At 33.8% G+C, this 27,346-nt stretch overlaps 7 protein-coding genes across 11 annotated transcripts; 4 read left to right on the top strand and 3 right to left on the bottom strand.

Moving 5' to 3' along the window:
• The first annotated feature begins 4,756 nt into the window (after positions 1-4,756).
• Positions 4,757-10,565, top strand: LOC149094768 (uncharacterized). The gene has a single exon (XM_089265894.1). The coding sequence runs from the start codon at positions 5,852-5,854 to the stop codon at positions 10,238-10,240; it is 4,389 nt and encodes a 1,462-aa protein (XP_089122020.1). The 5' UTR covers positions 4,757-5,851; the 3' UTR covers positions 10,241-10,565.
• An 81-nt stretch (positions 10,566-10,646) lies between these two features.
• Fkbp59 (FK506-binding protein 59kD) lies at positions 10,647-12,734 on the bottom strand. 2 transcript variants are annotated; one of them, XM_025160866.2, is made up of 5 exons: positions 12,705-12,734; positions 12,365-12,611; positions 11,627-12,240; positions 11,400-11,562; positions 10,647-11,328 (listed from the first exon to the last, which is right to left on the bottom strand). In XM_025160866.2, exons 2-5 carry the CDS (start codon positions 12,516-12,518, stop codon positions 10,808-10,810), a joined length of 1,452 nt encoding a protein of 483 aa, XP_025016634.1. In that variant the 5' UTR covers positions 12,519-12,611; positions 12,705-12,734; the 3' UTR covers positions 10,647-10,807. The 2 variants fall into 2 exon arrangements, with proteins under 2 accessions (XP_025016634.1, XP_089122021.1); XM_089265895.1 differs by having other exon boundaries at positions 12,365-12,734.
• A 1,132-nt stretch (positions 12,735-13,866) lies between these two features.
• LOC107362546 (very long chain fatty acid elongase 7) lies at positions 13,867-17,191 on the top strand. Of its 4 annotated transcripts, XM_089265898.1 has the most exons (5): positions 13,867-14,216; positions 14,284-14,671; positions 14,809-14,865; positions 15,119-15,286; positions 16,163-17,191. In XM_089265898.1, exon 5 carries the CDS (start codon positions 16,168-16,170, stop codon positions 16,957-16,959), a length of 792 nt encoding a protein of 263 aa, XP_089122024.1. In that variant the 5' UTR covers positions 13,867-14,216; positions 14,284-14,671; positions 14,809-14,865; positions 15,119-15,286; positions 16,163-16,167; the 3' UTR covers positions 16,960-17,191. The 4 variants fall into 4 exon arrangements, with proteins under 4 accessions (XP_089122024.1, XP_089122023.1, XP_015785125.1 ...); XM_089265897.1 differs by having other exon boundaries at positions 13,867-14,671; XM_015929639.3 differs by lacking the exons at positions 13,867-14,216; positions 14,284-14,671; positions 14,809-14,865; positions 15,119-15,286 and adding an exon at positions 15,003-15,080.
• A 1-nt stretch (position 17,192) lies between these two features.
• On the bottom strand, positions 17,193-21,711 carry LOC107362194 (glucose dehydrogenase [FAD, quinone]-like). Its single transcript, XM_089265896.1, has 2 exons — positions 21,573-21,711; positions 17,193-20,998 (listed from the first exon to the last, which is right to left on the bottom strand). The coding sequence occupies exon 2, from the start codon at positions 20,321-20,323 to the stop codon at positions 18,479-18,481; it is 1,845 nt and encodes a 614-aa protein (XP_089122022.1). The 5' UTR covers positions 20,324-20,998; positions 21,573-21,711; the 3' UTR covers positions 17,193-18,478.
• On the top strand, positions 21,192-24,047 carry LOC107362545 (BTB/POZ domain-containing protein KCTD9). Its single transcript, XM_015929637.2, has 4 exons — positions 21,192-21,436; positions 21,600-22,278; positions 22,399-23,283; positions 23,361-24,047. The coding sequence occupies exons 2-4, from the start codon at positions 22,231-22,233 to the stop codon at positions 23,691-23,693; spliced, it is 1,266 nt and encodes a 421-aa protein (XP_015785123.1). The 5' UTR covers positions 21,192-21,436; positions 21,600-22,230; the 3' UTR covers positions 23,694-24,047.
• A 458-nt stretch (positions 24,048-24,505) lies between these two features.
• Positions 24,506-25,891, bottom strand: Ak3 (Adenylate kinase 3). The gene is made up of 3 exons (XM_015929642.2): positions 25,599-25,891; positions 25,039-25,453; positions 24,506-24,784 (listed from the first exon to the last, which is right to left on the bottom strand). The coding sequence occupies exons 1-3, from the start codon at positions 25,756-25,758 to the stop codon at positions 24,688-24,690; spliced, it is 672 nt and encodes a 223-aa protein (XP_015785128.1). The 5' UTR covers positions 25,759-25,891; the 3' UTR covers positions 24,506-24,687.
• A 133-nt stretch (positions 25,892-26,024) lies between these two features.
• Positions 26,025-27,324, top strand: LOC107362548 (zinc finger HIT domain-containing protein 1). Its single transcript, XM_015929641.3, has one exon. It carries the CDS (start codon positions 26,504-26,506, stop codon positions 27,179-27,181), a length of 678 nt encoding a protein of 225 aa, XP_015785127.1. The 5' UTR covers positions 26,025-26,503; the 3' UTR covers positions 27,182-27,324.
• Positions 27,325-27,346: the final 22 nt, after the last annotated feature.

A 27,346-nucleotide genomic window follows, 5' to 3' on the forward strand; every position in this document is an offset into this window, starting at 1 on the left:
CTTTCAACTCAAAGTGGTTCTCAAACAGTGCTAAATATTGCCTCGTATAAAAGTATAAAGTTGTAAATAGTGCTTATTATGCATAGAAAGTAAAGAAAGAGTGTTTTTTAGCTTGAATTTGCGTGTAAGCATTTCCTGGTGTAAAATCACAATAATTGGTCTTATTTTTGCTATTAAGCATTTAAGAATTGAATTAAACACCTTGAGCATTGATCACCTTATGCTAGTTTCGCTAATTTCATCAATAAACTACAACAATAATAGGTTATTAAACTAGAATCCCATCTCCTGTTCTTTCGCTCTAATTTTGATGTTATGTACACTTCAACCATTGCTTATTTTGCGAATAGCTGATGGATTGAAACGCAATGTCAAACTTTTTTGACAACTCATCAAGAATAGGGTTATGGTACTTAAATTTATTTGATTTTAATCATTTTGCATAGTAAGTAAAAGAAGAGTGTTTATTATGCTTGAATTTGCTACGATTTAAGCATTTCCCGGTGTAAATTCACAATTATTAGTCTAATTTTTGCTATTCTATTTAGTCTAATCGTTCAAGAATTAAATTAAACACCTTGAGCATCGATAATATTTCAATACTGATGCTATTTTCGCTAATTCAATCAGTAAACTAATGCGTTATTAAACTGCAAATGTGAAAACTCTTGTTATGCATCGTATTGAAGAATACGATTTATGATGCTTGAAGTTGCTACTTAGGCCATCTTGATACAAAACTCAGTCCAATTTGTGTCGTAAAACATCTCATCAATGAATAAACATTAATTATATTTCAATTTTGACTTATATTGTAAATAAATGATGTTTAATTAAACTAGAATCCAATGATAGAGACTCTGTCTTGTTCTTACGCTTTGATTTTGATGCTATTTACACATTGACCATTGGATTATTTTGCGTGTAAAAGATGGGCTAATGGACTGAAAGCAATGTCAAACTTTATTTGGAATCGTATAAAGAATAGGGTTTACGGTACTTAAATTTACTACGATTTCAAACGTATTTTGATGCAGGTTGTTGTTGTTTAGCTTAATGGCATATAAAAATGTATCAATAAGTTAGTGAATTTATTGTTGACGGCCATTTTGCAAATAGACTAATAGTCAATTTCGAAATATTGATGGTCAAAGTGCTTAAGTCAATGATCAAAATCAATAGAGCTGTCGACAAAATTGTTCGATCGCTGATGTTTATCAGAAATTTCATCGACGAATATTAAGTTTAAGCTAAGTTTTTATGGTCATAGTTAACCATTGTCCACAACTTGCATCAAAATCATTTAAAATAATCGTAAAAAGCACAGTTAATCCTATTCTTGATACCATTCCAAATAAAGTTGCTTTCCCTTTTCAGTCCAATAACCTATTTTATTTGTAAAATATCAATGAACCATGTGTACATAACATCAGAATTAAAGCGTAAAAACAAGACAGAGCGTCTATCATTGGTTTTTAGTTTGCAAATTTATATTCATCCATCGTCGTAAGTCGTAACTGGAATCAAATTTATTGTTTATTCATTGAAGAGATGTTTTAGGACACAAAACAGACTACTTGCTGTATCAAGATGGACTCAGTAGCAATTTAAACATAAGTCTTCTCTAGTACGATACATAACAAGAGTTTTCACATTAGCAGTTTAATAACAGTTTAGTAGCATATTAAATTATCGATAGAATGAGCAAACTAGCATCAATATTGAAATGTAATCAATGCTCAGTTTAATTCTCAAATAGTTAAAAGCAAAAATTAGGCTAAAAATGGTCATTTTACAATAAAAGTAATTAAAACGTAACAAATGTAAGCTTATAAACACTTTTCCTTTACTTGCTATGCATAATCAACTTTTAACTGCTACACGATGCAAGTTTTAACACTGTTTGAGAACCAAATTGAGTAAAGAGTTGAGACTCTATGGGTCTGTAGAAGCATCAAAACTGAGTCCATGAGTGCTATTAAAATGATTCTCCGATCAATATTTTTCAAGCAAATGCAGGTCAAAGCTGAAACTTCGATTCGCTTTTGTGCGAGTTTGGAATAAGATTTGCACAAGATATTCATTTCCATGGAATGAGTTTTGATAGGCAACCAGAAAATGAACTTATTTTGATCAATAACCTTTTCTGTTTCTGAAAAAATAGATAAGTTGAATTTTTAGTAAAATCGACTTATCTTTGTGACCGTATGATTTAAATGACTAAGACCTCGTATTCCTGAATAGAAATCAATTGTACACTTTGGCGATTGAACACTTTTTTCTAGGTATCACCGGTTATCTTGATTTTGGACGTTGACCTGAAAAGTTTGACCATCAATAGTGCGAGAATGGCTTAGCCCACAAACATCATTCTATGATCAAACATTAGTTTCTATTATGAACTCTAGATATATCGCAAATTTAGGGCCTTCAAGATTCTACAAACGAAGTTATGGCATTGAATTACTTACGCTGACAGATTTGATTCTTCATCAATAAACGTAAATGGCTACCTTTGAATGCTCACAGTTAAATTGATTAGGTCAGATTTTCCTGCATATATAATCACACACTGTCATAGCCCATAATTGGATCTAATTTTTGAGCAAAGAAAGATGCTTGTGGGTTAAGCCATTCTCGCACTATCGATGGTCAAAGTTTTCAGGTCAATCACCAAAATCAAGAGAACCGTCGATAACTTGAAAAAAGTGTTCAATTACCAATGTGTACAATTGATTTTTGTACACGATAATGAGGTTTTAGCCCTCTAAATTATACGGTCACAAAGATATGTCGATTTAACTGAAAATCGAACTTATCTATTTTTTCAGAAACAGAAAAAATTTATTGATCAAAATAAGTTCATTTTCTGGTTGCCCATCGAAAGTTATCTCATGGAAATGAATCTCTTGAAAAAATCTTATTCCACAATCGCACAAAAGCGAATCGAAGTTGCAACTGCAACCTCTGTTTGCCCGAAAACCTTTCGTTAGAGAAACATTTTAGTAGCACAAATCGACACAGTTTTTGTGTCCCTACAAACGATCAAAGTCTAAATTTGCAAGAAATTTATTCCTACCCGTTTTTGCCCATTTGTGTCAAGTTTGATTCATAAATGTAACAATTGTGTAAATTGTATCTTTTTAGTAACAACCCATCAGCATAAGTAGCATCAATATAATACATGCTCAGGGTACTTAATCGCATTCTTAAATATTAATATCTAGATCTGAGTGGAGACTGCATAGTAAAAATTGCACTGAGAACTCCAAAAAAATGTTTGAATAATAGCAAATTCAAGCATAATAAACAATCTTCCTTTACTTGATATGCAAAATCAACTTTTTACTTTTACATGATGCAAGTTTAGGCACTGGTTGAGTCGATTGTGGATTGTGGGATACGTCGAGTAAAGAGTTGAGACTCTATGGGTCTGTAGAAGCATCAAAACTGAGTCCATGAGTGCTATTAAAATGATTCTCCGATTAATAGTTTTCAAGCAAATACAGGTCAAAGCTGAAACTTCGATTCGCTTTTGTACGAGTTTGGAACAAGATATTTTCAAGAGATTTATTTCCATGGGATGAGTTTTGATAGGCAACCAGAAAAGGAACTTATTATGATCAATAACCTTTTCTGTTTTGGGATAAAGAGATAAGTTCGATTTTCAGTTGAATCGACAGATCTTTGTGACCGTATGATTTAGAGGACTAAAACCTCATATCGTGTACAAAAATCAATTGTAGACAATTGTGGACATCAAACAATTTTTTCAAGTTATTTACAGTTCTCTTGATTTTGGACGGTGACCTGAAAACTTTGACCATTCATATTTCGAGAAAGGCTTAACCCACAATCACCATTCTTTGATCAAACATTAGATCTATTACTTGCTATAACTTAATATGACTTTACATCCAAGAAAATATCTTCTAGTTTATTCAATTATCAATATTCATAAGTAACCATTTGCTCTTATTGATAAATAATAAAAAATGATAGCATGAGTAATAAAGTTTTATAACTCCGTTTGTAGAATCTTGAAGATTCTAAATTTTCGATATATCCAGAGTTCATAATAGAAGCTAATATTTGACCAAAGAGTGGTGATTGTGGGCTAAACCATTCTCGAAATATCGATGATCAAAGTTTTCCGATTTTCGGACAAAATCAAGAGAACTGTCTAAGCTTGAAAAGTCTAGATTTCAGGTTGAAATGAAATGAAAAATCCCCTTTTAGCTTTACAGTTGAATTGTGTTAAATTGTTTCTGGCTTTTACTCTCAATAATTAGTTGCTAAATTGCTGTTAACAGTAAAGGATTTGTAATCTTATAAAATGTAAATCTCTTAATTAATTTGTTTTATAAAACAGTTTATAATCCATTAGATGGTTTTAATCAATTTGAAATGGCTTTTACTGTTAATCAAAGTTTCCTTTTCAGGTCCATGTTGATGAAGATTGCATGTTTATCAACATAATTGTTACTCTCAAAAAACTCTTCCTGCCGTTAAACACGATCCCACAAAGCTTCGACCTAAAAAGATCTGGATTTATGGAGGTGGATTTCATTTGGGTCTTTGTTTAATCAACAAGGCTGTTCGCATCCACCAACACAATCAGGCGATTTGAGTGAGAGTAAATTCTGGTTTCAGGTTAACAAGGCCGATTCTAACTACCTAAACACCTACAATCATCCTTACCATCAACATGCACAACTGTGCAACAAAACAGTCGTAGATAGGTTTCAAGGTTTGTCAAATGAATGGAAAACGATATTTTATTAATCAACATTTACCAAACAATCAGACAAGCAAACATCAACTGAGTGACTCTTCATCCTCAATACCTCATTGCTGTTGTCATTTCACCAATCATCAACAATTGAAAATATTAAGATGTAAATAGGGAAGATAAATAGAGAGCCGAGAAAGAGAAGAGTAATTTACCCAATTTGTCTTTCTTTAAAATCACCGTAATTACCAGTAATTAGTCTCAAGTCTGTTCTTGATTGTTGCTCCAACATTGAAATCGTATGAAATCAAAATTTAATTTATCGATATTATGACCTGGTAATGTATTTGATTCCGTATTTGTTATAAAAAAATATAATCAAACAACTATTATTAAACACAATCAATTAGGAAAAGTTAATTATCTTTAAAAATTTGATGAAAATTGGTTAAAGAAAGGGAAGAGACAGTGAAAAAGAAAGAGAATGGAATGGAAAAAAGAAGGAGAAAAAGTGATAGCGCCACCAACGGCTGGTCCGTCAATCAGGTTCAAGCTTTCCACTCTCCACGGTTTCATGATTCATGAGTTCGCTCTTCTTCCTTTAATGCTTGATGTGCCTTTTTTTCAATTATTAACACATTATTTTGCCATTTTATCAACATTTATTTATATCCTTGACCTTGTAGTTGTTTATTTTTCACCTCTAATTTGGAAAGTGATTTGATGAAACTTCGGTGAAGCGTAAAATTGTAAATAGTGACACTAAAAATGACTTGAGTTTGTTTGAGTTCACCATCAGCTGAGTAGTTTTACTTTAATTCAGCAATCAATTGTGATTATCTTCAGTTGTGTACAGTTTTAACTTTTATAATTGAATAGTAAATTCAGATCATTCAATTTGAATTGACTTTACGATTGTTGTTTTTTTTCTTCTTGTTTGCTTCAGTTGATATCGATTTTGAATCGCGCTTTTATGTTGACCAGCTGATAGCTGAATGAAAACGTATAGCTAGAATTAGTGGTGTTGGTGATACTGGTTTTGATGGGAATGGTAATTATTACGGGTACAATCGATGGTTAATCATTTGCATGATAATTTTGATAAATTAGTTTAAAATTATGCCTGGTAGTTTACTTGAATCAATAAGTAAAAAGAGTGAAAAAGATTCAACACGTTCGTCATCTTCATCATCATCCTTTCCTTCACCAGTATCACCTTTCTCATCATTAACCAATAATAATCGTCATTCCTCTCCTCATCATCATCGCCATCATTTAATCAGTTCAGCTCGGTCTGATAGGTCTGATGGATCATCAACATCAAAAAAGGTTAGCTTCAACAAGGCTGTTCGCGTTAAAAAATATTCACAACCACCAACACAAACAGGAGATTTGAGTGAAAGTAAATTCTGGTTTCAGGTTCACAAGGCCAATTCCAACCACCTAAACACCTACAATCATCCTTACCATCAACATCCACAACAACTGTGCAACGAAACAGTCGCAGATAATAACAACAGTGAAAGTAACAGTCAACAAGAGCATCAACTTTCAACTAGTAAATCTGACGACTCAAGTAAATCATCAAACAAATTAGTTGATTCATTTGATAATAATTCTAGTCAACTGAGTGAATATTTTTTACCCTTTGATAATAACGAATCATTATCATCATCAGCATCACCATCTAATAATAACTTGCTCGGACCTCGCCCATTGTCAACAATAGTTGAAAGTGATTTAAGATCATCATCATCTAACATAGTTGAAACACCATTAGAAACCTCAATGGCCCCAGCGACCAAGAAAGATGGGGTTAAAATAGTTGATTATTCTGAAAATCAAGGTACAATTGGACGGAATAGTGAAACTAAATCAAACAAAGGTTCAATTATTGGTGATCATTCACCATTGACCAATACTTCAAAAGGATTAAGCAACAATCGTCGGATAATCAACTATGAACCCTACAGAAGTGCTTCGACTATTGGTTTAGATATTGATTCGTCTCTTCGACCACGATCACCATCTCCACTCACTAAAAATGGACGCCACTCCAGTGTCGATAGTTGCCATCGTACAATATCTTCGCCATCACCAACAACTAAACCTAATTCAATCAGACCAGGATCAGTGGCAAGTGAAGAAATTATTGAAACCAAAACAATCGAAAAGAAAACTCCTCTTCTAAGTGGTGTCAAGGTAATGTTCGGTGTAAAGGCTAAACGAGCACCAACTTTTCCAACTATGCCAAGTCGTTTTAAATCGGCTGAACGAACTACAACACCAGCCAAACCAACAACAACATCTAAAACTCCAGCTACTATTGTAAGACCAACATTTGCATCCAGAACTACAAACACTTCTACGCTATCTAAATCTAAAGAACCACCGTCGACTACTTACAAATCTCGATTTCTCGAAACAAATAATAATAAAAGTTATACGCCAGCTTCAATTCGAAGTCCACCATTAACATCAAGTCTAAAGAAAACAACCACAAAAGTTTCCTCTTCTTCTGATCGTGAAAATAACAATATTAGACCAGCATCAAAATTATCGAAAGCATCAACCAACGAGACTAATGCCAAAAGTGTGTCAATGAAAACAAATAATGAGCCAAGTGAAGCCGTGGAATTAACGAGAGAAAAAGCTGCTGACCAATCTACAAATGATTTGATTCCTGTTGCTACTTGGAGTTCAGGTCCAATTTTGATATCCAATCAAGCAAATCGAGAAACATCATCATCCTACATTCCCGGTGAAGGTAAATTGATGGCAACACTTGAGGAGGGAACTACAATTTGGAAATCAAAAACCCGAAAAGTTTATGAAGAACCTATCAAAATACCGAAAGAAAGGCCTGCATCGCCTGAAAAGCTAGACCGTTCCCCGGAAAGATTAGCGATAACATCAACTGACTCACTTCAGCGCCCAATAAAGTCTAAGTCACCCGATAGGGAATCATCTTCTCGTACTCATTCACCTACAAGATATCGTGAACGATCACCTGCGAGGTCAATCCGAGATGCTTCTTATGATAGACGAAGTGTATCACCAATCAGGCGTTATGATTCACCTGAAAGGCCAGTTAGACATCGATCGCCATCACCAATTGAACGGCCATCAGTGATTAAAGAAGACGATGTAATTGATGGACAGAGAACAACTAGAACTCGATTCTCTCCTTCTCCAGACACTTTCTATCGTTCGCCTAATCATGATGATCATTTTGATAATGAACCTAAATTACTACCACCCAGTGAAGATCTAGATGAAGTTTTCCTGCGTAAAGATATTCAATTGAATGGGCAAGAGCCTGATCAAGACGATTTTATTGCTGAATATACACCCAAAATGGAGGATAAAGCATGCCAATGTAATTTGAAAAGATCGAGCAAGGCTAAATTGCCTGATGAGGGTGGATTGGGATATCGCGTGATTAAACCTGCAACAGACGGATCTGTATCTACGTATTCAAATGTTCCTGATATTTCAGATGCTGAAACTGAACTTGAGCCAATCAGTGGGCAATCTAAAATTAATGATCGACAACCAAGGTCAAGTCGAAGTCCATCGCCCACAGAACGTAGAACTGTATCACCTGGAAATAATTCTGAAGTAATTTATAGTCAGATTGATAGAACAAAGAAACGACCCAATTTGATATCCAACTCGCCAAATCACTTTTCAAATACAAATTATCCATCTGATATACTTGATCAACCTACTGAATATCCAGATGATTATTTATACGAGGCAAATCCAATTAAATCTGCTCGTCCAGTCTCTCCCAACCGAAGTGTATCGAGAGAAGGCACAAGAGTGAATGAACCCCATCGGCAATCATCACCATCACCAAGTCGAAGCTACATGGTTGATATTGGTAGAAGAAGCAAAGCAGATTCACCATCACCTTCTAGGCCTAATAAAACCGTCTCGGTGTCGACCAAAACTTATGGATTTAATATGAAGACTGCTCTTGATGCTCCAGAAGTTAATCTTCCTGCTCGACCTCCTCTAACAAAACCTAGAGTAATTGAACCAACAAATGGGTATTATACTCATGACCATGATACTATTTCAAGATCCAGAGGCAATTCAAGATCAAGAGATCAGATGAGAGAAGAAACATTCTCAAATATTTCAAGTGATGAATTAGTTCACTCAATGCCAAGGCGAGGAGATATTTCTGAGCCAGATGACTTTGTTGCGCCTAAGTCAATTATTAGAGAGATCGACCATCGAAAAGGTGAAATCAATTATGAGAATGTAATTCCTGGATCGAGAAATCGTTCAACTGGACTCAGAAGTCCATACGAAGAAAGAGTATCCAATGGAGGAACTAACAGTATGTGGTTTAGATCACTTGATGATGATTACCGAAAGGGAATGTCTGAAAGGGATGGTTATAACCATGATGCTGATCATGTTACTGATTATTGTACCATGTCTCGACGAGGTCGTGATCGTTTAGCCCCACAAAATGCTGATTACTCTCCATCTTCAATGGGACATGCTTATACTCTTGACAGGCGACATCTTGATCGTGCAAAAAGATCCAAACGACCTGGACCTAGCTATTCAACGGCAGGTTCACATTTAGGCATTTCATCTCCCATGTCAGTTTCAATGAATGAAGCTGCACCTGGAAATAATTCGTTAAGTCTAAGAAAGTACAATTCAAATCGTGATTTAACAAATTATTCATCTGACTTTGGCGACATTGGATCAACAAGAGGTGGACTTGCAGCAGCTTATAAAGCGAGACAACGACGAGCATCATCTCTAAGTCGATATGGTCAATCACCTAACGGTTATCTTCCAATATCGTCATCTCCTCATCATCATCGAACCTCCTATTCTGTTCTATCGCCCAGTTATCCACTTCATGGTTCTCATAGTCAACTTCATAGGCTTCATCTTAGTGGATCAGAAAATGCTTATCCTCATCATCATGCTCAATCTGTTTATCATCACCCAATCAGATCAAGTGCCTCTCACCTTGGAACATCAGGTCACTATGGACATTCATCATCGGAAAGTGAAGCTGGAATGGGATCCCATCAAAGAGCAATTAGTGGCTCAAGAAGTCGCCTTCATCAAAATGATCCAGTTGTACTTTATATTCCAGCAATTAGTCATCATCATCGTCCAGTAGATGAAGATGATCGTAATTCAGCTCTCGGAATTGCTCGCACTCAATCGATTCTTTCATCTTCTAAACGAAGTGTTAAAAATAATTCTACATCCAATAAGAAGAGAGAGCAAAGTAAAGAACGTGATGCCAATTTTAATGAGATAACAACCAAAGTTAATGGTTACCTTGATAATCGTACTTCGCCAACTGGCCTTGAAGGTGACGATGAAATTGTTGAGTTAAGGGATGACGAAGAAAACAATAAAAATAAAATGAACGGCAAAAAGAATGTTAAAAGAAGTGTTAGCATTCCTAAAGATGCTAAACTTCCTTGGTTACAAAAGCTTAAAATGAAAGTAAAATCATAATTTTTAGAACTAAATTTAATTGTAATTAATTAATCTAATCCTTTGTACTTTTCACTCTCTGGTTGTGATTTCCTTTCATTTTTACAATCTTGCAATAATTTCCGTCCATCAGTTTTATTAATCTTGATTTCCATTAACTTACCTAATATCACATTTCATTATTCTAGATTCTACAATTGTAATTACAATTGAAAATTAATTTTCTTGCATTTGTTTTATCACTATAAATGTATTTCTGTATTCCTGATAATTACTGAGTAATTATTTTTTATTACAAAATTTAATTATTTTAACATAATAAAACTATATTTGACGAAACTTCCAACAACTGTTCTCAAACAACGATCAACTAATTTAATGCTTACAAGTTAGTTTAAATCGAGCTTAAATAAAAGAAACCAATGTGGAATGATTAAATTAATTTTTTCTATTTATGTTCTCAACCAAGTAAAAAAAAGTTTCTTAAATAAATGGATTTAGACAATTAGTGTTTTTCATGACATAGTATGGTGCAACAAAGGATTGAAAATGAAAAAAATGAAAAAACAATCCAGTTGTTTTTCAAGTTTAATTAACTTCTTGAACAGTGTGTTGGGCATCAATAATTTGATCAGGGGTAAATTGAACTTCATCGATTGGACCATCATAGGAAGGTGCTTTGCTTTCCTCAGAGGAAGTAGCAAGGTATTTGGAGATCATCGTCTTGAACATTGCCTTTTCTTTTTCTTTTTGAGTCTTGAGACCATGTCGAGCTTTGATAAGTTGGTTTTTAGCTGCTTTATTTTCAGGCTCTAATTGTAAAAGCTTTTCGAAGTCTTCGATAGCTTTCTCGTATTCTTGGATAGCAGAAAAGGCAGATCCTCTTCGGAACAGTCCTTTACAATTGTTAGGATCGATTTCCAATGCAGAGTCACAGTTTTTAAGGACATCATGATATTGTTCGAGTTTTAGGTAAACCATGGCCAAATTTAAGTGACCAGCTAGAAGAACACTATTTTTCTCCTTTTCATCAACCTTAACATCACTTTTTTCTTCCTCCATATCTTCCTCTTCCATATCATCCTTTAGACCATCCTTGCGATATGGACCTGATAGAAGGGAAATAAAATGTAAATATTAAATTAAGAAACTTACAATAAATTAAATTTGAATAACTTACCAATCAAAGTTGGAATTTTTTTATACTGTTTAAGAGAGAGTTGAAATTTATTTTGTTTGAAATAGTTAGAACCTTTGTCTTTAGCAAGTTTAGCGTGCTCTAATCTTTCCTCTTCGGACATTTCCCAGGTCTCTTTTTCCTTTTCGAAGCTGTTGAGTGTAACCTGAAATCAGGAAAAAGGTATTAATCAATAAATTTCAATAGTAAAATTCATTATCAAAACTTACTTCATAAATGACTTCATTATAATCAGCTGGTAAATTAAACTCTGCAGGAGGATTTGGTCCCCATGCATAATCTGAACGGATGTATATCAAAGCCTTCTCTCCGCTTTTCATTTTGCCGATTCCTAAATCAAGACCTTCAACAATGTTGGACTCAGAAGCCTCTCCATGGCAAAAAGTAATGTCTCTTTCGTCGAATACCTTATTGTTGAATTTACCAACAATGTGAGCTTGAATGGTAGCACCATCATTGGGAGTAGAATAACCGGATCCTTGAACTATGGTTCGTTTTCTAACTCCACCGTCAGTTTTCTTGGTACAATCAACCATTTTCCAATCAAACAGCTCAATTTCAAAAATAAGAGTGGCGTTTGGAGGAATCTTTGGTGGACTACCGGTAGCACCATAACCATACTCTGATCGAATGGTTACTTGACACAATTCACCAGCTTTCATGCTAGCTACTGCAAGATCCCAACCCTTAATAACTTGACCTTGACCCAGAGTGAAAGAGAAAGTAGAGCCACGATCGCGAGAGGAATCGAACACGGTTCCATCTTCAAGTTTTCCGACATAATGGACGAAAACTTTGTCACCGGCAGCCGGAGTTTCCCAACCTGGTTGATGCAAAAGATAAAAAGATAGAAAATACACGTGAAATTGTAAATGATGTGAGATAATACGGGTCAGGATAAGATTAAAAGAGATTAAAATGCATCTATCGAAGAAAAAAATCTATACCTGAACCAGCTTTGATAATTTCCTTAAGCACTCCACCATCCTTAGCATCAGTTACATCGATGGGACTAGAAAGAACATCCTCGTCTCCGATTTTCTCAGTCATTTCATCTCCCGATTGTTTAAACATAATTTCTTCTGATGCACCAATATCCATCTTGAGATTTTTATGAAAATGTTGTTAATTTATTTAGAATACAATTAAAGACACGTGAAGACGCTGAAGGTAAACAAATTCAAAGAACAACAACTGTGATGAAAAAATGGATTATCTGTAAATCTCGAGAAATTAGTTAATAAGCAGATTAAACAAAGGAAATCAAATCAGAGGAAATAAATTAACCGGTGTGATGCTTTTAGATAGAGTTGATCCAAGAAATTATAATACCATTTGTTTGGGATTCAGTTTAAACATGCATTCGGTCAGCTTCTAGCAATTTCTACATGAGTTTGTGAGTTGCGGGAAGTTACACAAGCGCCATCTTTTCCTACTTTTTTCATTTAAAGCTGCATAAATCTTACATTTGTTAGAGTTATTTATTATGAGTACAGTTATTACTCTTCGAGTTAATTAACATGTAATTAATCAATTTTCATACAAAAAACAACAAAATAAACTATAAAATTGAGTGAAAATTAAATTTGTAGTTCTATATAATCTATCTTTATTCATCCAATAATAAAGAGAATGTAATATTGCAAAGAATAAATTTGAATTTTACAAGAAAAAAACCAATCCTTTTGTTTTTAATTTTTTTGAAGGCAGTGAGGGTCATGAAATTATCATGCACTCACAAGGGAACGTTTTTAATGCGTACTCACCGATTTTGATGAGGGGTAGCGCAATCGATAGGGTAAAGCTTCCTTATCAACGGAATTTTGGTCTTTTTTCTGTAAATTTTGTGGTTCCTTAGATTTTTGGGTTTGAATTTTAGGCATTTTCATTAAATTCATTTTTAACAAAGATTAGAATATCTAATCAGGCGTAGCCTAGTGGGTAAAGGAGTAGGTGAAAGTATGGAGGTTTTAGGTTCAAATCCCCTTGACTTTTTATTTTAAATTAATTTGAATGATTTAGAAATTTTTAATTCAATTTTTTCATGATTTTTTTCCAATTATTAATTGTGTTAAATTATAACAATAATTTCAATTAATCCCTGCACAATTAATAATTGGCAAAAAAATCATGAAAAAATTGAATTAAAAATTTCTAAATCATTCAAATTAATTTAAAATAAAAAGTCAAGGGGATTTGAACCTAAAACCTCCATACTTTCACCTACTCCTTTACCCACTAGGCTACGCCTGATTAGATATTCTAACCTTTGTTAAAAATGAATTTAATGAAAATGCCTAAAATTCAAACCCAAAAATCTAAGGAACCACAAAATTTACAGAAAAAAGACCAAAATTCCGTTGATAAGGAAGCTTTACCCTATCGATTGCGCTACCCCCCATTAAAATCGGTGAGTACGCATTAAAAACGTTCCCTTGTCAGAAGGGTAAAAAACTTAGTTTTAGAAAATTGAATTTAATCATCCAACAACAAACAATTATTTATTTTAATAAATCTTTTACAATGTAAAACTTTCTATACACAATGGTTAATTAATTGAATTTTTTATTATTACTGTGTTTAACATTGAAATGAGTTATGGATATACATTGTGCTTCTTTAAAGACTAATGACATATGTTCAGTGCTCCTTAAAGGGAGATTTATCGAATTAATTTCCAGATTTTGATTGGAGATGATAAATTGGATGGACCGGACTTGACTCAACAATTGCTGGAAAATGATAAGATTCTAAATTGTGAATTAACGAGACGATCTTGGATCCTAAACTCTACTTTAGGCAATTTTCGGGTCAATGAGGGCAACCTCTCTATTTCACTGACCGAATTTATACGAATTTGTTCTAGAGAATGGTCGAATCGGAAAGTGGCTGAACTTAAGACGAAGAAAAAGGATGTCAAGAATCAACTCTGGTATTTGATCAAAGCAACCAAAATCGGAAATTACGTGGGTTATCGGATCTAACGTAATAATGATGACAGTTTTTAGCTACAGATTGATGCCATTCATTGTTGTTGGCTAAGTTTGATGGACTTCAAATGTCATTCCTTGGTTAAATCTCGACGCGTGCGTTTTGGGCAATAATACTTATTTCATTGATCAATCAATGAAACCTTATTTTGATGAAAACAATCTTAATCCTATTTATTTGTTCAAGCATTGTTACATAACATGTTAAACGGAATGTGAAATGGAAACCTTCTATCAATATTAGAGATGAATTTCATAGCTAAGGTAAGTAATGTTGTCAACCTTGAAATGAAAAATCTTGAAAAGAGATATTGATTTTTTCCTAACATCTGTGAATTATTGTTATCTAGTCTGACAACTGATTGACTCTGTTTTTCTTTCATTTTTTCTTTTTTCATTAGATTAACATCTTTGGATTAATCTCCATCACTGGCAACAGGTCTTATGTAACCAATGAGGCAAAGTGATTTAATCTATTCAACCAATGGCTTATTTTTAAAGGGTGTTACACTTAACAGCCTGCAAATTTTGAAGATAAAAATAAAATTGAGCTTACTTTTATCTTAAAATTTGTTGATATTGATGAAGATGAACACAGATAATGAATCGCCAGAGACAGGAAATCAAAACCAATTGGTCAATGTCATCAATATCAACAAATTTTTTGATTAAGGTAAGCTCAATTTTAATTCTTATCTTCTAAATTTGCAGGCTGTTAAGTGTAACACCCTTTAGAAAGCAAATATGGCAAGAATGTTCTGGAAAATTCCACATAAATACTAATCAATTCTCAGATGGATGAACTCAACCAGGAGAAAAACAACAAAATATTTGCTTCAATGGATTAACAATAACTTCCTTCATTCATTACAAAATCATGTAAGGTTTAAGCCTGACTTCAAATGATGTATAACATCATCTGATTGATATTTTGGGAAAAAATCCATTTTCTGTTTTTATTTTTGCCTCTATTTTGAAGGCCTAAGCATTTCTTCGAGCCTGATCTTTCAAAGCTCATACCCGAAAGGCATGGCAGAGGATTTTAATTACTCCATAGAACTAGTTCTAAGGAACTGATGAGCTATTCAGAGAAGTTAATGCTCCTCAAAAACAATTCATGATTCAAGTAATCATGAATGTGATGAAGAGTTCCCGCCTTACTCAGCCTTGATGTAATTCACATAATAATGGCTTTAACAGTAAATTCAATTGAAATTTATCTTTGTTCCCACGTGGTGAAACAACCCAGTCAGCAATATCTCTTAGCATATGAAAAATGAGCGTAATCCAACATTTAAACGCAAGAGCGGTAAACCGGTTTTTGCATGTTGGCCATCAGAAAGGGTTGTTTATCAACTATGAAGATTATTTTTAGTATGATCATCAACCGCGCTAGAAAAGCCTCACCGCGTTCACTTTTCCCTCTTTCTTCTACTTCAAGAATCTCGACCTTACTCTTCGATTCTTGTTAAACTGCCATCATCATCAGCAGGGAAAAACTGGAATAAGTGAGAGAAAATTAAAAGTAAAAGTGAGAATCAATCAGTTTTCTTGTGTTATCTTTTTTTTAACTCATTTTCATTTCAATGGTTAATCAAGCCATGAACGTAATTCAAAACCCGATCTCATCTTTCAACTTATTTTGATTTTCAACTTGTATAGATGTCCACTTGATTGTTTACAAATTGTGTATTTTTTTAGAATCGTGTTTCAAGTTAATTCATCTTTTAACAATTGATGTTCTCTGCATTTCAGATACTATGGAATTACAACATACTCCGGAATTAATAAACTCTGGTCATCCAATTTCCGAAACTCTTCCACTCATCTCTGGTTTTCCATGGAAACTTATTCTTCTTCTTGCAAGCTCACATATTTTCACCAAAACCCTTGGTCCATGGCTTATGTCATCAAGAGATTCATATGATTTAAAACCTTTCCTCTTAATTTATAATGGAATCGTCTTTGGAGCCAATGGAGCTGGTATTATGTTAGACCTGTGGGTAACCGATTGGGCTCGAGTTTCATTTGATTGTACACCCATTTCGTATCAAATTACCGATCTTAAACCTTTCTTTACCATTTACCTGGCATACATCTTTTTCTGGCTTCATATTGGTGAAATGGTTCCTCGAGTGGTTGCCACTTTAATGAAAAAAAAGGTCCAATGGGATACTTTTGATACAATTACTGAGCTTTTCTTCATTTTCACTATTTATTATGGAATCAAATACTATCCAGGAAAAGCATCATCATTTCTCACCTTAGTTACCCTCATTTTTGGCTTGTTTGACTATGCAATGCGTGTTTGTGCTTCTGCAGGACCACCAACTGTGGATATTGACTATTGGCAAAAGACTTTCGCCTTTTTCAAATTTCTTCACTCACTTTCCATCCTGATTCATGGTTATATTTTATTTTTTACTCCTTCTTGTTCCAACATCACAACACTTTCTCTATTAGAAATAATGGCTTCAACTTTCAATCTTATCAATACTTATCGTAATGGATCAACTGCATGGTCTAAGGCTAAATGTCTCAAATTTGATTAAACCATTGTGAATTAATTGTCACAATGGCGTTCCTATCTGTCTTATGTGACAGTTAAGATAATTGACTCAAATTGGGTCTTGACGTTTTGTATTATTTTTATATTTTGTTACTTTCAATGTTTACTTTCAATTAATGTGTTCAAACTGCACATTAATGTAATCAAGAAAAAAATTCAAGTTCACATATTTATACTTTTTTTATCAAAATAAACTCGAAAGATACGATCCAGAACTCCAGAATGATTACAGATTCAAGACACGATTTATTTAATTAGCATCAACTAGATGTTTTTATCATTGCAGAATTTTTATTCCAATTTTAATTATATTCAGACCTATTGTTATGGACTGAAAATGACAGAAACAAATACATTGCACAAAAAAGCAAACAAAATGAATGCTATTCTCAACTTCAAATGGCAAGTTTTCACAGTTTCAGTCCATTACAATGGTTCGAATCTGAGGTCTATATCATGAACAGTTCATGAGAAATTAAAGAAACGCCCGATATTTTGTTACTTTCAATGTTTAATTTCAATTGGTATGTTTAAACTACACATTAATTTAATCAAGAAAAAAAAATTCAGATTCTCATATTTATACTTTCTTTGATCGCAATAAACTCGAAGATACGATCCAGAACTCCAGAATGATTTCAAATTGAGGACACAATTTATAAATTTAATTTGTCTCAACTAGATGTTATTATCATTGCAGAGGCGATTTTATTTGAAACTAAAAATCCTTGGCTGGTAATTGATTTGTTTGAAACAAAAAAGACATTAACAGCTGAGAAATGGTTTTATCACCTAAGGGACATTTTTATTACTCTTGAACGTTAATAAAAGATGCCATTTGAACAATCCGATTAATCTGTACTCCTAATCATGTTAATTATCAGCTTAATCGATGCAAATTGCAAAATGATTGAAATCATCAAACCATTGCAATCAATTCAAGTCAATTTTGCGCTTCAAGAAAGTGAGCTTTCAGTATGACTGAAATTTTTTCATGGATGCAAATCAGAAAGTTGATCACAATGCAATTTATGATAAAAGCACATAATTTGATTGAAAAATCTACCGTTGATTAACATAGAAATTAAGAAGTTTCAATTTTCTACTGTTTTCTTCCAACTGAATGAATTGATAATTTGTTTCGGTTGAACAACATTTAAAATCAATAGTTTGGGTCATTTTTCACACTATATCTTTGAATGATAAACGGATCAGTTAACTTTACTCAAGGTAATAAACAAATGAAGGTTACTGGAAAGACAATGTATTTAATGATGAATATGAACACAATAAGACATAATTAATTAATGAGCATAGCAAAGATGTTAATCAAGCTTTGATCTTAATATTGGTTTCACTACGGTCAACAGTGTAACTTTAAAATCTAAGAAAGGTCAGACGAAAAAGTGATTGAAATTGGAGTAATTTTAATGAAATGGTTTTGATTAATATTAATAAATATGAGTTAATTTTTTCACTATTAAAATGTTTAATTTAATTAATTATTTTTTGGCTGATTGTCTTATTAAATCGGAAGCTTTTTCAGCAATCATTATGGTTGGCGCCATTGTATTACCAGATGTTATCCTAGGCATAACTGATGCATCGACTACCCTTAAACCTTCCACTCCTATTACTCTCAATTGATCATCAACAACAGCCAATGAATCAGATTGATTACCCATCCTACAAGTTCCAACATAATGGTCACCTTTTACAGTGAATTGTTTGACATAACAAGACCAATAATCGTCACTGGCCAATTGGTATTGCTCGCAACCAGGAAACTTGGAATCAAATAGTTGTACTCCTAATGATTTCATCAAAGGACTAGACATTATTTTGTGAGCCACTTTTATGCCTTCAACCAAAGTTTTTATGTCTTTTGTGCTATCAAAATAATTTGGATTAACTAAAGGCTTATCCATTGGATTTCGTGATGATAAACGAAGTGAACCCACAGACTCAGGATGCAATAAGCAAACATAAGCTGTTAAGGTTTCACGACCAACGTATGGTTGGAAGTAACTCTCATAAATACCCTCCTTCAATCCAAATACGTTTGTCCAGAAATTGGAATCTGGTAATGACGATGGGCTGGTTCCAGCAAAGACTAGTTGTATGTCTGGTTTCGAGGAAAGTACCGATATTTTTGGCTCAGTTTTAATATTTCCTAAAGCAATGCCCCCTCCAGAGGTTAATGGTCCATGGCCACGAGTAAATGAAAAGTAGTTTGGTAGATTTAATGTCGATGCTGGGTCTGTAACAGTTGTCAAGTTGGTCGTGTAGCTTAATAAACCATAAACATGGTCTCGAAGATTTGACCCGACTCCTGGTCTATCAACAATATTTGGTATATCAAAAGATTCAACATGACCTTTTGGACCAACACCAGATAATAAAAGTAAATGAGGCGAGCCAAAAGAACCAGCTGATAGGATTATCTCTTTTGATGCATAAGAGTGCAATAATCTTCCAGAGATGTCTTTATATTCAACTCCGATTGCCCTTTTATTTTTATCAAATATTATCTTTTGAACTGGTGAATGTGTTCTTACCTTCAGTTTGGGTGAACTGGAAAGTTTAGATTGTGAAAGGAAAGCTTTATGAGTAGACCAACGGACTCCTTGTTTAGTTGTAGTCTGGACACGATCAAAAACCAATTGTTGGTCGCTATTATAATCATCGATAGAATAACCAAGATTTTGAAGAGTTTTGAAGAAGGCCCAGTTAGTTGGGTGAACAAATGACCCATAGTCGATTGGCAAAGGACCAGTTGTATTGTGAAATTGTTCGGATACTCGATTCATACGCTGGAAACTTTCAGATTTAAGGAAATATGGAATCAACTCATCAAATGACCAACCATTGATACCTAATGAAGACCAATCGTTATAATCATCTGGATGACCTCTAACATAAACCATGCCATTTATTGCCGATGAGCCACCAAGACCTCGACCAGAATCAAGTCGGCAACGGTTTTCTTGGTAAGCCTGACAACCAACTGATTGGGGCTCTGTTTTGTATTGGTTGTTCAATGATGACCCTCTCCAAAGAACCCAAAAACAAGGAATTTCCGTGATAAACGATTCACTTCCACCGGCCTCCAACACTAGAATGGACAATGCAGGGTTTTCTGACAATCTGGAAGCAACCACAGCTCCAGCTGTTCCTCCACCGATAATGATGTAGTCAAACTCTTCACGGCCATTCTCGGTATTCTGAGAATAACTTTGATACTGAGTATTGGCCCAAAATACACTTGCCAGTTGAATTATTAAAGAGGAGCCAATGATGGACACTGGGTTTGCGAAAAAAGTTATCAAAGAGTTTACAGCCGACATTGTTTTACATTGTTTACTTGGGAGCAATGAAAACCAGTTTTATTGTCTTGGCGCGGTTGATTATCAGAGCAACACAAAGTGAATATTTTTAGCGAAATCATTGCGAATAATTGAAACAAAATTGATAGATAATTAGTGTGCATTGGTTTTTCCGGGATAAATCAGGTTGATAAAAATGATACTAATTTTCTGACAATTTGAATGCAACCGATCAAGTCTTTTGACCCATACAATTAGTAATATAAATTCCAGAAAATTTTCGAAACATTTTTCTTTCTTTAATATAAATTATCCAAAAAAATTGATTACATGATGGAAATTATATTTTTGATTTACCATCACTGATAATTGAAAGCCAGACTACAATCAAATGTTCATGTGAAAAGGAATGGCACAGAAGGTGTTTGGTTTCTGTTAACTAGGCTTAAATGAATCAGTTTTTTGGTGTTTTCACATTCTAACAATCATGGTGAACATTAGAATAATTAAGATGAAAATGAGATGAGAAGGGGAGAGAGATAAAGAGAAAGAGAAAGGAGAAGAAAACAAGTTTAGTTTTATTGTGAAGATTCAAGGTTGTTTTGAACGGTTAAGAAACTACCACCATCTTGATCAAAAACTAATTGTGTTAACTGTGGACAAAGTGAACCATCCGTTCTAAGGTTGGTCTCTTTACTACCAAACCAGATTTGACCGAAGTTCGTCCCACCTCAATGAGAGGTAGATGATGATAATGATGAGGATGCGGATGATGGCAAAGTAATGAATGGAAAGAGAGTGACCAAGAGAAAAGAGGAGGAAAACAAGATGATGTTATTATCATTCTTTTATATTTCTTAGCTCGTATTTCCTGCTGCCACTTTTCCTTCAGACTCTCATCCCTCTCTTTCTCTTTCCATCTTCCATTTTTTCTTTCTTCTTCATTTTCTTTATTATTCATAATATCATCCATCTGTTACATTATACCCAACATTTCAATTTCATCTCTGATGATAAAAAAACTCATGATTTGCATCATTTTATCCACCATTCTCCATGACTCCATCGCTATAATTTATCATCTTTAATGTTGTCTAATTAATCCTCAATTATAATGTGCATGGATTTGAACAGGTAGGTTCTTTCAAACTTTTATGGTCTTTGAAAATTATTTCACTGTTCAAAATTTCACTGTTAGTCTTCATGATATTTGACTGATTGTTTGTCATGTTTGATGACTTGTCATCTCCAATTATTAAAACTGACTTACGTGTTTCTTTCTTGTTGCTTTGTTTAGATAATCCATATATTTTGAATCTTGTAAAATCATCAACTTAGGATTGGATTACTAGTTCATCAATTTGTTATTATCCTGAGTGACATTTTGAGCAGAATAACATTGGCTCCACGTCAATAGTGTTGTTTACTTGAAAGTTGTTCATTTATCAAAACTGAAAATATTTTTCAGACACATTGACACTTTGGTCGTATGTTTGGTTAAAATACATCTGTGCTACAGCCAATCAACAACTCTATTGTTAGTCAATGCTAGATAAATTGCTTGGCTACATCTATGGCAAATTAATATGTAAACAAAGCCTATTTTCACTATCAATTGTGTGAAAATAGCGAGAATGTCAAAATTATTCTTGTGATTCAGCTTTGATTATAATACTTGAGTCATCATTCGGTGATTAATTTTCCCTACGCTATTTGAACATTTTCATTCTCTGTTTCTTGGTGAATGAATGAAAATGATAGCGAAATAAATTATGGCTGATAAATGATTATTGTTTCTATCTTCAATCTTACTTTTGGTGTGACAAACAAAATCATATGTATTAAATCGTCAATTTCTGGAATGTAAAGTCTATTCTCGTGTATCCCACATTGTTCCAGTCAAATACTCTGATTAAAACTGAGACAAAATGAAACGTGTTATCATCTTTAGAAATGGTACCAAATTTGATGGAAAGGTCAGTTTTTACAGCTATCTGTCAGTGCAAACAACTGTAAACTAATAATTATGTGCTGTTATCAAAGAGTTACTGTTCTGTGTTATTAAAATTGTCATTTCTCGTTTTTTTATATTTTAGGTTATACTAGTCACGCATTCATTGGAAGATTTATTAAAGGATGCTTCCATCAAGCTCAACATTTCAGCGAAAAAAATATTCACACCACAGGGTGGAGAGATAGATGATATTAAATTAATTCGGGATGATGATATACTCTATGTTTCCAGTGGTGAGCCTTTTTTACCGGTGTCTGACCAATCATTGATGACTCCTACTCATCAACAATATCAGAGAAACAGAGGAGTCAATTGTCCATCTACACCTTTACTCTTACCTTTACCATCAACCTCAGGATCACATTCAGCCTCATCTGAATGGATTAGCCTTAATGTTGGTGGAAAAATTTTCTGTACAACAAAGCAAACTCTCATCAGCAAAGAACCTAACTCAATGCTGTCTAGAATGTTTTCCAATGATACTTCATTGATACAACCCAGTCCCCGTGATTCTACCGGTGCTTATCTAATAGATCGAAGTCCTATCTACTTTGAACCAATACTTGGATATCTAAGACATGGTCAATTAATCTTGGATAAAAATGTAAACCCTCAGGGTATTTTAGAAGAGGCCAAATTTTATGGTATTGCTTCTTTGATACCCATTTTAGAAGCTATGGTTGCCTCTGAAGATGATCCAGCGCCTGATGTGAATAGTCTCCCCTTAACTCGTAGAGATGTCATCAATGCATTAATAAGTACTTCTTTTAATTCTGAATTGAGATTTCAGGGGGTTAACTTAGCTGGTGCTGATCTATCTAAATTGGATTTAAGGCACATTAATTTCAAATTTGCAAATCTTCGTGGAGCAGGTCTTCAAGGAGCCAATTTAAGTTATTGCTGCCTTGAGAGATGTGATCTTTCTGCTAGCAACATGGAAGGAGTAATACTTTTCGGTGTGAAAATGGTAAATTGAAAGATTTTGTCATTATATTTGTCAATTATGAGGACTGTTAATTTACAGATCTAATTTTCTCATTTTAGGTGTGTGCCAATTTAGAAAGAGCCAGTTTAAGAGCCGCTCACATGGAAGATCCGCTTGGTAAGCGAACAAACATGGAAGGTGTCAATTTGAAGGGAGCAATTCTAGAAGGAAGTTCAATGGCTGGAGTTAATTTAAGGGTGGCTACCTTGAAGAACGCTAACTTGAAAAATTGTGACCTACGAGGTGCATGTCTTGCAGGCGCTGATTTAGAAAATTGTGACCTTAGCTGCTCCGACTTGCACGAAGCCAATTTACGTGGTGCCAATTTGAAAGGAGCAGCTTTCGAACTTATGCCAACTGCTCTACATATGTCGCAAACGTTATGTAATTGAAAATTCATTTTCGTGCTTGGCTATTGAAGATGGAGCAAAATAACTTAAAGCATTTGGAACAATTTTAAAAAATTCGTTTTCACCATATTTACTTGAAATATTATTGGTGAATTACAAGGAACGAATATAACTTTATTTTGTTGATCAGAAACTTTTTCGTTTTGTTTCCGTTAGTTTATTTACTTTGTTTCATATTTGCAGTAGAAACTTCAAATAAGTATAAAGTCCTTTCTCGACTCGGATATTTGTTTGGACAAAGCATGTATTGTTGAGATATGAAAACTTTTGCCTACAACAGATGAATCGGATGCATGAACAAAAATTATGTACACTTATTAAAAATTTTAATTTGTATTTCTATAAATTTCAAACGGAAAACGGCCATCGAGAAAGAAATGTGTAGAGATCGACTCGATACTGATATTATCGAACACACTAAATCGATTTATACATGTATATCGTAGTTTGATCCCGTACTCTTTGAGTGAGGATTTGAGCTGAGAATTGATCCAAAGCCTAGATTTAACATTTCAAACTGGGTTTCTCTCAATTTTACTCTGCCAAATTTAACATAATGGAATTTTATACAATTTATAACGTTGATTACATTAACACTATCATTTGATACACTAAAATAAGTACATTTTATATTTCCGCTACTGATTCAAGCACACATCAATTTGGTTGCTATGAGGAATTGGTAAAGTCTTGAATAGTTATTTAGAGGGAAAGCACAAGCTGAAAAATAACCGCAAAATAGATTATTAAACGAGTTGTAATGTTTAGTTTAAAAAAAATAAAATTCTTACAAATAATTTAAAACGAAATTTTACTGCTTTTTGGAAGGAATCTTTGCACTTTCATACTAATTTTTAAAATTAATTTTCATTATAACCAGAAATGATGGTTAATACAAACAAATTTGATTGAATCGGTTTTTATCTCTTAAAAAATTTTTTGATTGGCCAAAGGAACTTTAATTCGTTGAATTGTCTCATTTCATGTCAAGATAATCCTTTAAGTATTGATGAATCTTGGGATAAATTACATTAGATTCTCTTCCAGTGAATTCGATGAGAAGTCCTTTTTTCCTGGATATGTAAAAGAGAAGAGGAAGAAAAACATTGAAAATTAATACATTATGGGTAAAAGAGGAAATAGTGCTAATAAAATTGTCATAACAGCAAAGCAAGAGTTCAATGCAGCTGGTCCAAGCTGGTTGCAAAAGTAATGTATCAAGAAAAAAAATGACTACGTGATTTTCTTATCTTGAAGATTAGATAAGATAAACTCTCGGTAATTACAATGAAGTCTAACAGGATTAACAAACTACTACAATATTTACCCGAAAAAATCAAGAACAGGCAATGTGGATGCATTGTAAGTGTCAAGTCGCTGTTTTACGGCCTCGGGCTTATCATCTTCTCTCTGTATCAAATCTTCACCAGAAAAGTCATCTTTAAAAGGCACTTTGGGTGGGTTATATTCTAAATTATAAATACGGCCAGAGCTCAGATGAATCCACCTATGCTTTATACGGTTAATTATCTCATCATCTGGTACATTGAGATTGATAACCTTGCTCAATGTGGTACGCTCTAATAAAGATTGTGCTTGTCGTAAAGTCCTCGGAAAACCATCCATTAACCATGAACAGCCTTTAAATTCACCATTAATGACATCAACCATCAATTTGGTGACCAGCTCGTTAGGGACTAGATCACCACGAGCAATGTAGGAAGCGGCAATTTTACCTTCATCTAGAAAATGAGAGATAAGAAAAAGATACGAATGAAAGTGCTTAAGAATAAGTTGAAATCGATTTTGACAGTGAAAAAATTGGTAATTTGACATTAAGATATTGTTAATTAAAGACTCATTTCTGCGAAAAATATTATTACTAACCTGTTCCTGCGGCAATCTTATTACGCAAAACATCACCACAAGAGATATAAGATAAATTGAAGTTTGATACAATTCTTTGGCTTATTGTACCCTTGCCAGACCCAGGTGGACCAAGAATGACCAAACGGACATTACTCAACAGATTTAAAGTTTGTCTCATCGATAATGTGAAATCCCGACTTCAAAGTTTGATTTAATTTAAGATAGACGTAACTATTTTCTTGATGAAACACGCGAAAACTCAGAAAAAGTGTAAAAACTACTATAATTAGAAAAGCATTGGATCACATCAGATGAAAGATTGGTAAGTCAAAGAAGTCCTCACTTCTCTTCTTATTAGCCACAGCTAGTTTCGGCGCGCGCCTAGTGGCTAATTGAAAAAAACTTAATATTTAAGGGTTAAATCTAACAATTAAATTTATTAAACAGCCTAGTCAATTATATTAAGATCATGTAATTATGAACAATTTTTTCTCGACTCAACACAACTGAACAACAACTCAGAGATCATTTGGGAATCAGTAATGTATCGTAAACATGAAATTGGATTGCTGACATTGACATGATCATTGAATTCAGGAAAACTGAAATCAAGACGAGACTTCCGTTTGTTAAGCCTATGGAATTGCTATTCTCTTTCAATTAAGTGAATAACAAAGTTAATTGTTAAATTTAACCCTTAAATATTAAGTTTTTTCAATAAGTCACTCGGCGCGCGCCGAAACTAGCTGTGGCTGATGAGAAGAGAAGTGAGCCGGCGAGGATTTCTTATGACTTACCAAAAATAACAATAAGTAAAACCGATTTTTTTTATTTCTCATCTTTACTTCAATCTTTATTATTAACCGGTTTATTTTTGTATTGAACTTTGTTTACAATCTTACTCTTTCATTAGTGATCAGAATATGCCAAATGCACCAGCTAATAATACAATGAGTGTTAACCAAACAAATATGAAGAAAAAGTTGACTGGTCCATATGTTCATGTAGCGAAGGGTAAAGGAGGATCAAAATTAACTTATTCAATTTCAAATGCAGCCAAGAAACTGGACGATGACAAAGACGGCTCTAAAAGAGGATCTGGTGCACATATCTCACAATATCGATCTCAATACCGAGTTCTTGATGATGCAGCTCGTAGCCGTAGACATCGTCAAATGCTTGATAAATTGGAAAAGGATAACTTTCATGAAGATCCTCATGCAAACCTTGTGATGCATAAAAAAGCTCCAAAGTTTGAAGACCAAGCCATCAAATTGGGCTCATCTAATGTTAACAGCGGACCAGGACGTAGACCAGGATCTCATTCTCATCATTATCACAAATCACGTCAAGTTACTATAGCATCTCTTTTAGAGGAAGACTCTAAGATGCCTCCGCCAAGTTATACCACTGCTGTTGCACCAGCTCCAGGAAAAGTGACAGTCAATGATAAAGTCATTTTTATAGTAACTAAAAGACATTTTTGCTGTGTTTGCGGTTTCAACGCTAATTATACTTGTGTAGCATGTGGTATGAGATATTGTTGTGTCACTTGCCTTCAAACACATAGAGATACTCGCTGTTTGAAATGGACAGCTTGATTAAAGAAACAGAATAAGTCTGTAAATATCATAATACTAATGCTGATCTGTAAATTTTTTTATAATTTTACGTAAATAGTTCGACATTTGACAAATACGAGAAAAATCGAAAGGATGATTAAATTATTTAACATATTTTGCTATATTTTTTGTTTTTTTTTAATG

This window comes from Tetranychus urticae, chromosome 1 (genome assembly GCF_039701765.1).
Source record: "Tetranychus urticae isolate SD_2017Ah chromosome 1, NJAU_TeUrti_SD_1.0, whole genome shotgun sequence".
NCBI lineage: Eukaryota > Metazoa > Arthropoda > Arachnida > Trombidiformes > Tetranychidae > Tetranychus > Tetranychus urticae.

What these genes read in the sequence shown, in the direction of transcription:
- LOC149094768 (XM_089265894.1), top strand. Translation starts at nt 5,852, where the DNA reads ATGCCTGGTAGTTTACTTGAATCAATAAGTAAAAAGAGTGAAAAAGAT.
- Fkbp59 (XM_025160866.2), bottom strand. Translation starts at nt 12,518, where the DNA reads ATGGATATTGGTGCATCAGAAGAAATTATGTTTAAACAATCGGGAGAT. An exon ending in AATTATCAAAGCTGGTTCAG is followed by an intron (nt 12,241 to 12,364) that starts GTATAGATTTTT and finishes TGCATCAACCAG; the next exon opens with GTTGGGAAACTCCGGCTGCC. An exon ending in ATAATGAAGTCATTTATGAA is followed by an intron (nt 11,563 to 11,626) that starts GTAAGTTTTGAT and finishes TCCTGATTTCAG; the next exon opens with GTTACACTCAACAGCTTCGA.
- LOC107362546 (XM_089265897.1), top strand. Translation starts at nt 16,168, where the DNA reads ATGGAATTACAACATACTCCGGAATTAATAAACTCTGGTCATCCAATT.
- LOC107362194 (XM_089265896.1), bottom strand. Translation starts at nt 20,323, where the DNA reads ATGTCGGCTGTAAACTCTTTGATAACTTTTTTCGCAAACCCAGTGTCC.
- LOC107362545 (XM_015929637.2), top strand. Translation starts at nt 22,231, where the DNA reads ATGAAACGTGTTATCATCTTTAGAAATGGTACCAAATTTGATGGAAAG. An exon ending in GTACCAAATTTGATGGAAAG is followed by an intron (nt 22,279 to 22,398) that starts GTCAGTTTTTAC and finishes TTTATATTTTAG; the next exon opens with GTTATACTAGTCACGCATTC. An exon ending in TACTTTTCGGTGTGAAAATG is followed by an intron (nt 23,284 to 23,360) that starts GTAAATTGAAAG and finishes TTCTCATTTTAG; the next exon opens with GTGTGTGCCAATTTAGAAAG.
- Ak3 (XM_015929642.2), bottom strand. Translation starts at nt 25,758, where the DNA reads ATGAGACAAACTTTAAATCTGTTGAGTAATGTCCGTTTGGTCATTCTT. An exon ending in TAAGATTGCCGCAGGAACAG is followed by an intron (nt 25,454 to 25,598) that starts GTTAGTAATAAT and finishes CTCATTTTCTAG; the next exon opens with ATGAAGGTAAAATTGCCGCT. An exon ending in CCTGTTCTTGATTTTTTCGG is followed by an intron (nt 24,785 to 25,038) that starts GTAAATATTGTA and finishes TTACATATCCAG; the next exon opens with GAAAAAAGGACTTCTCATCG.
- LOC107362548 (XM_015929641.3), top strand. Translation starts at nt 26,504, where the DNA reads ATGCCAAATGCACCAGCTAATAATACAATGAGTGTTAACCAAACAAAT.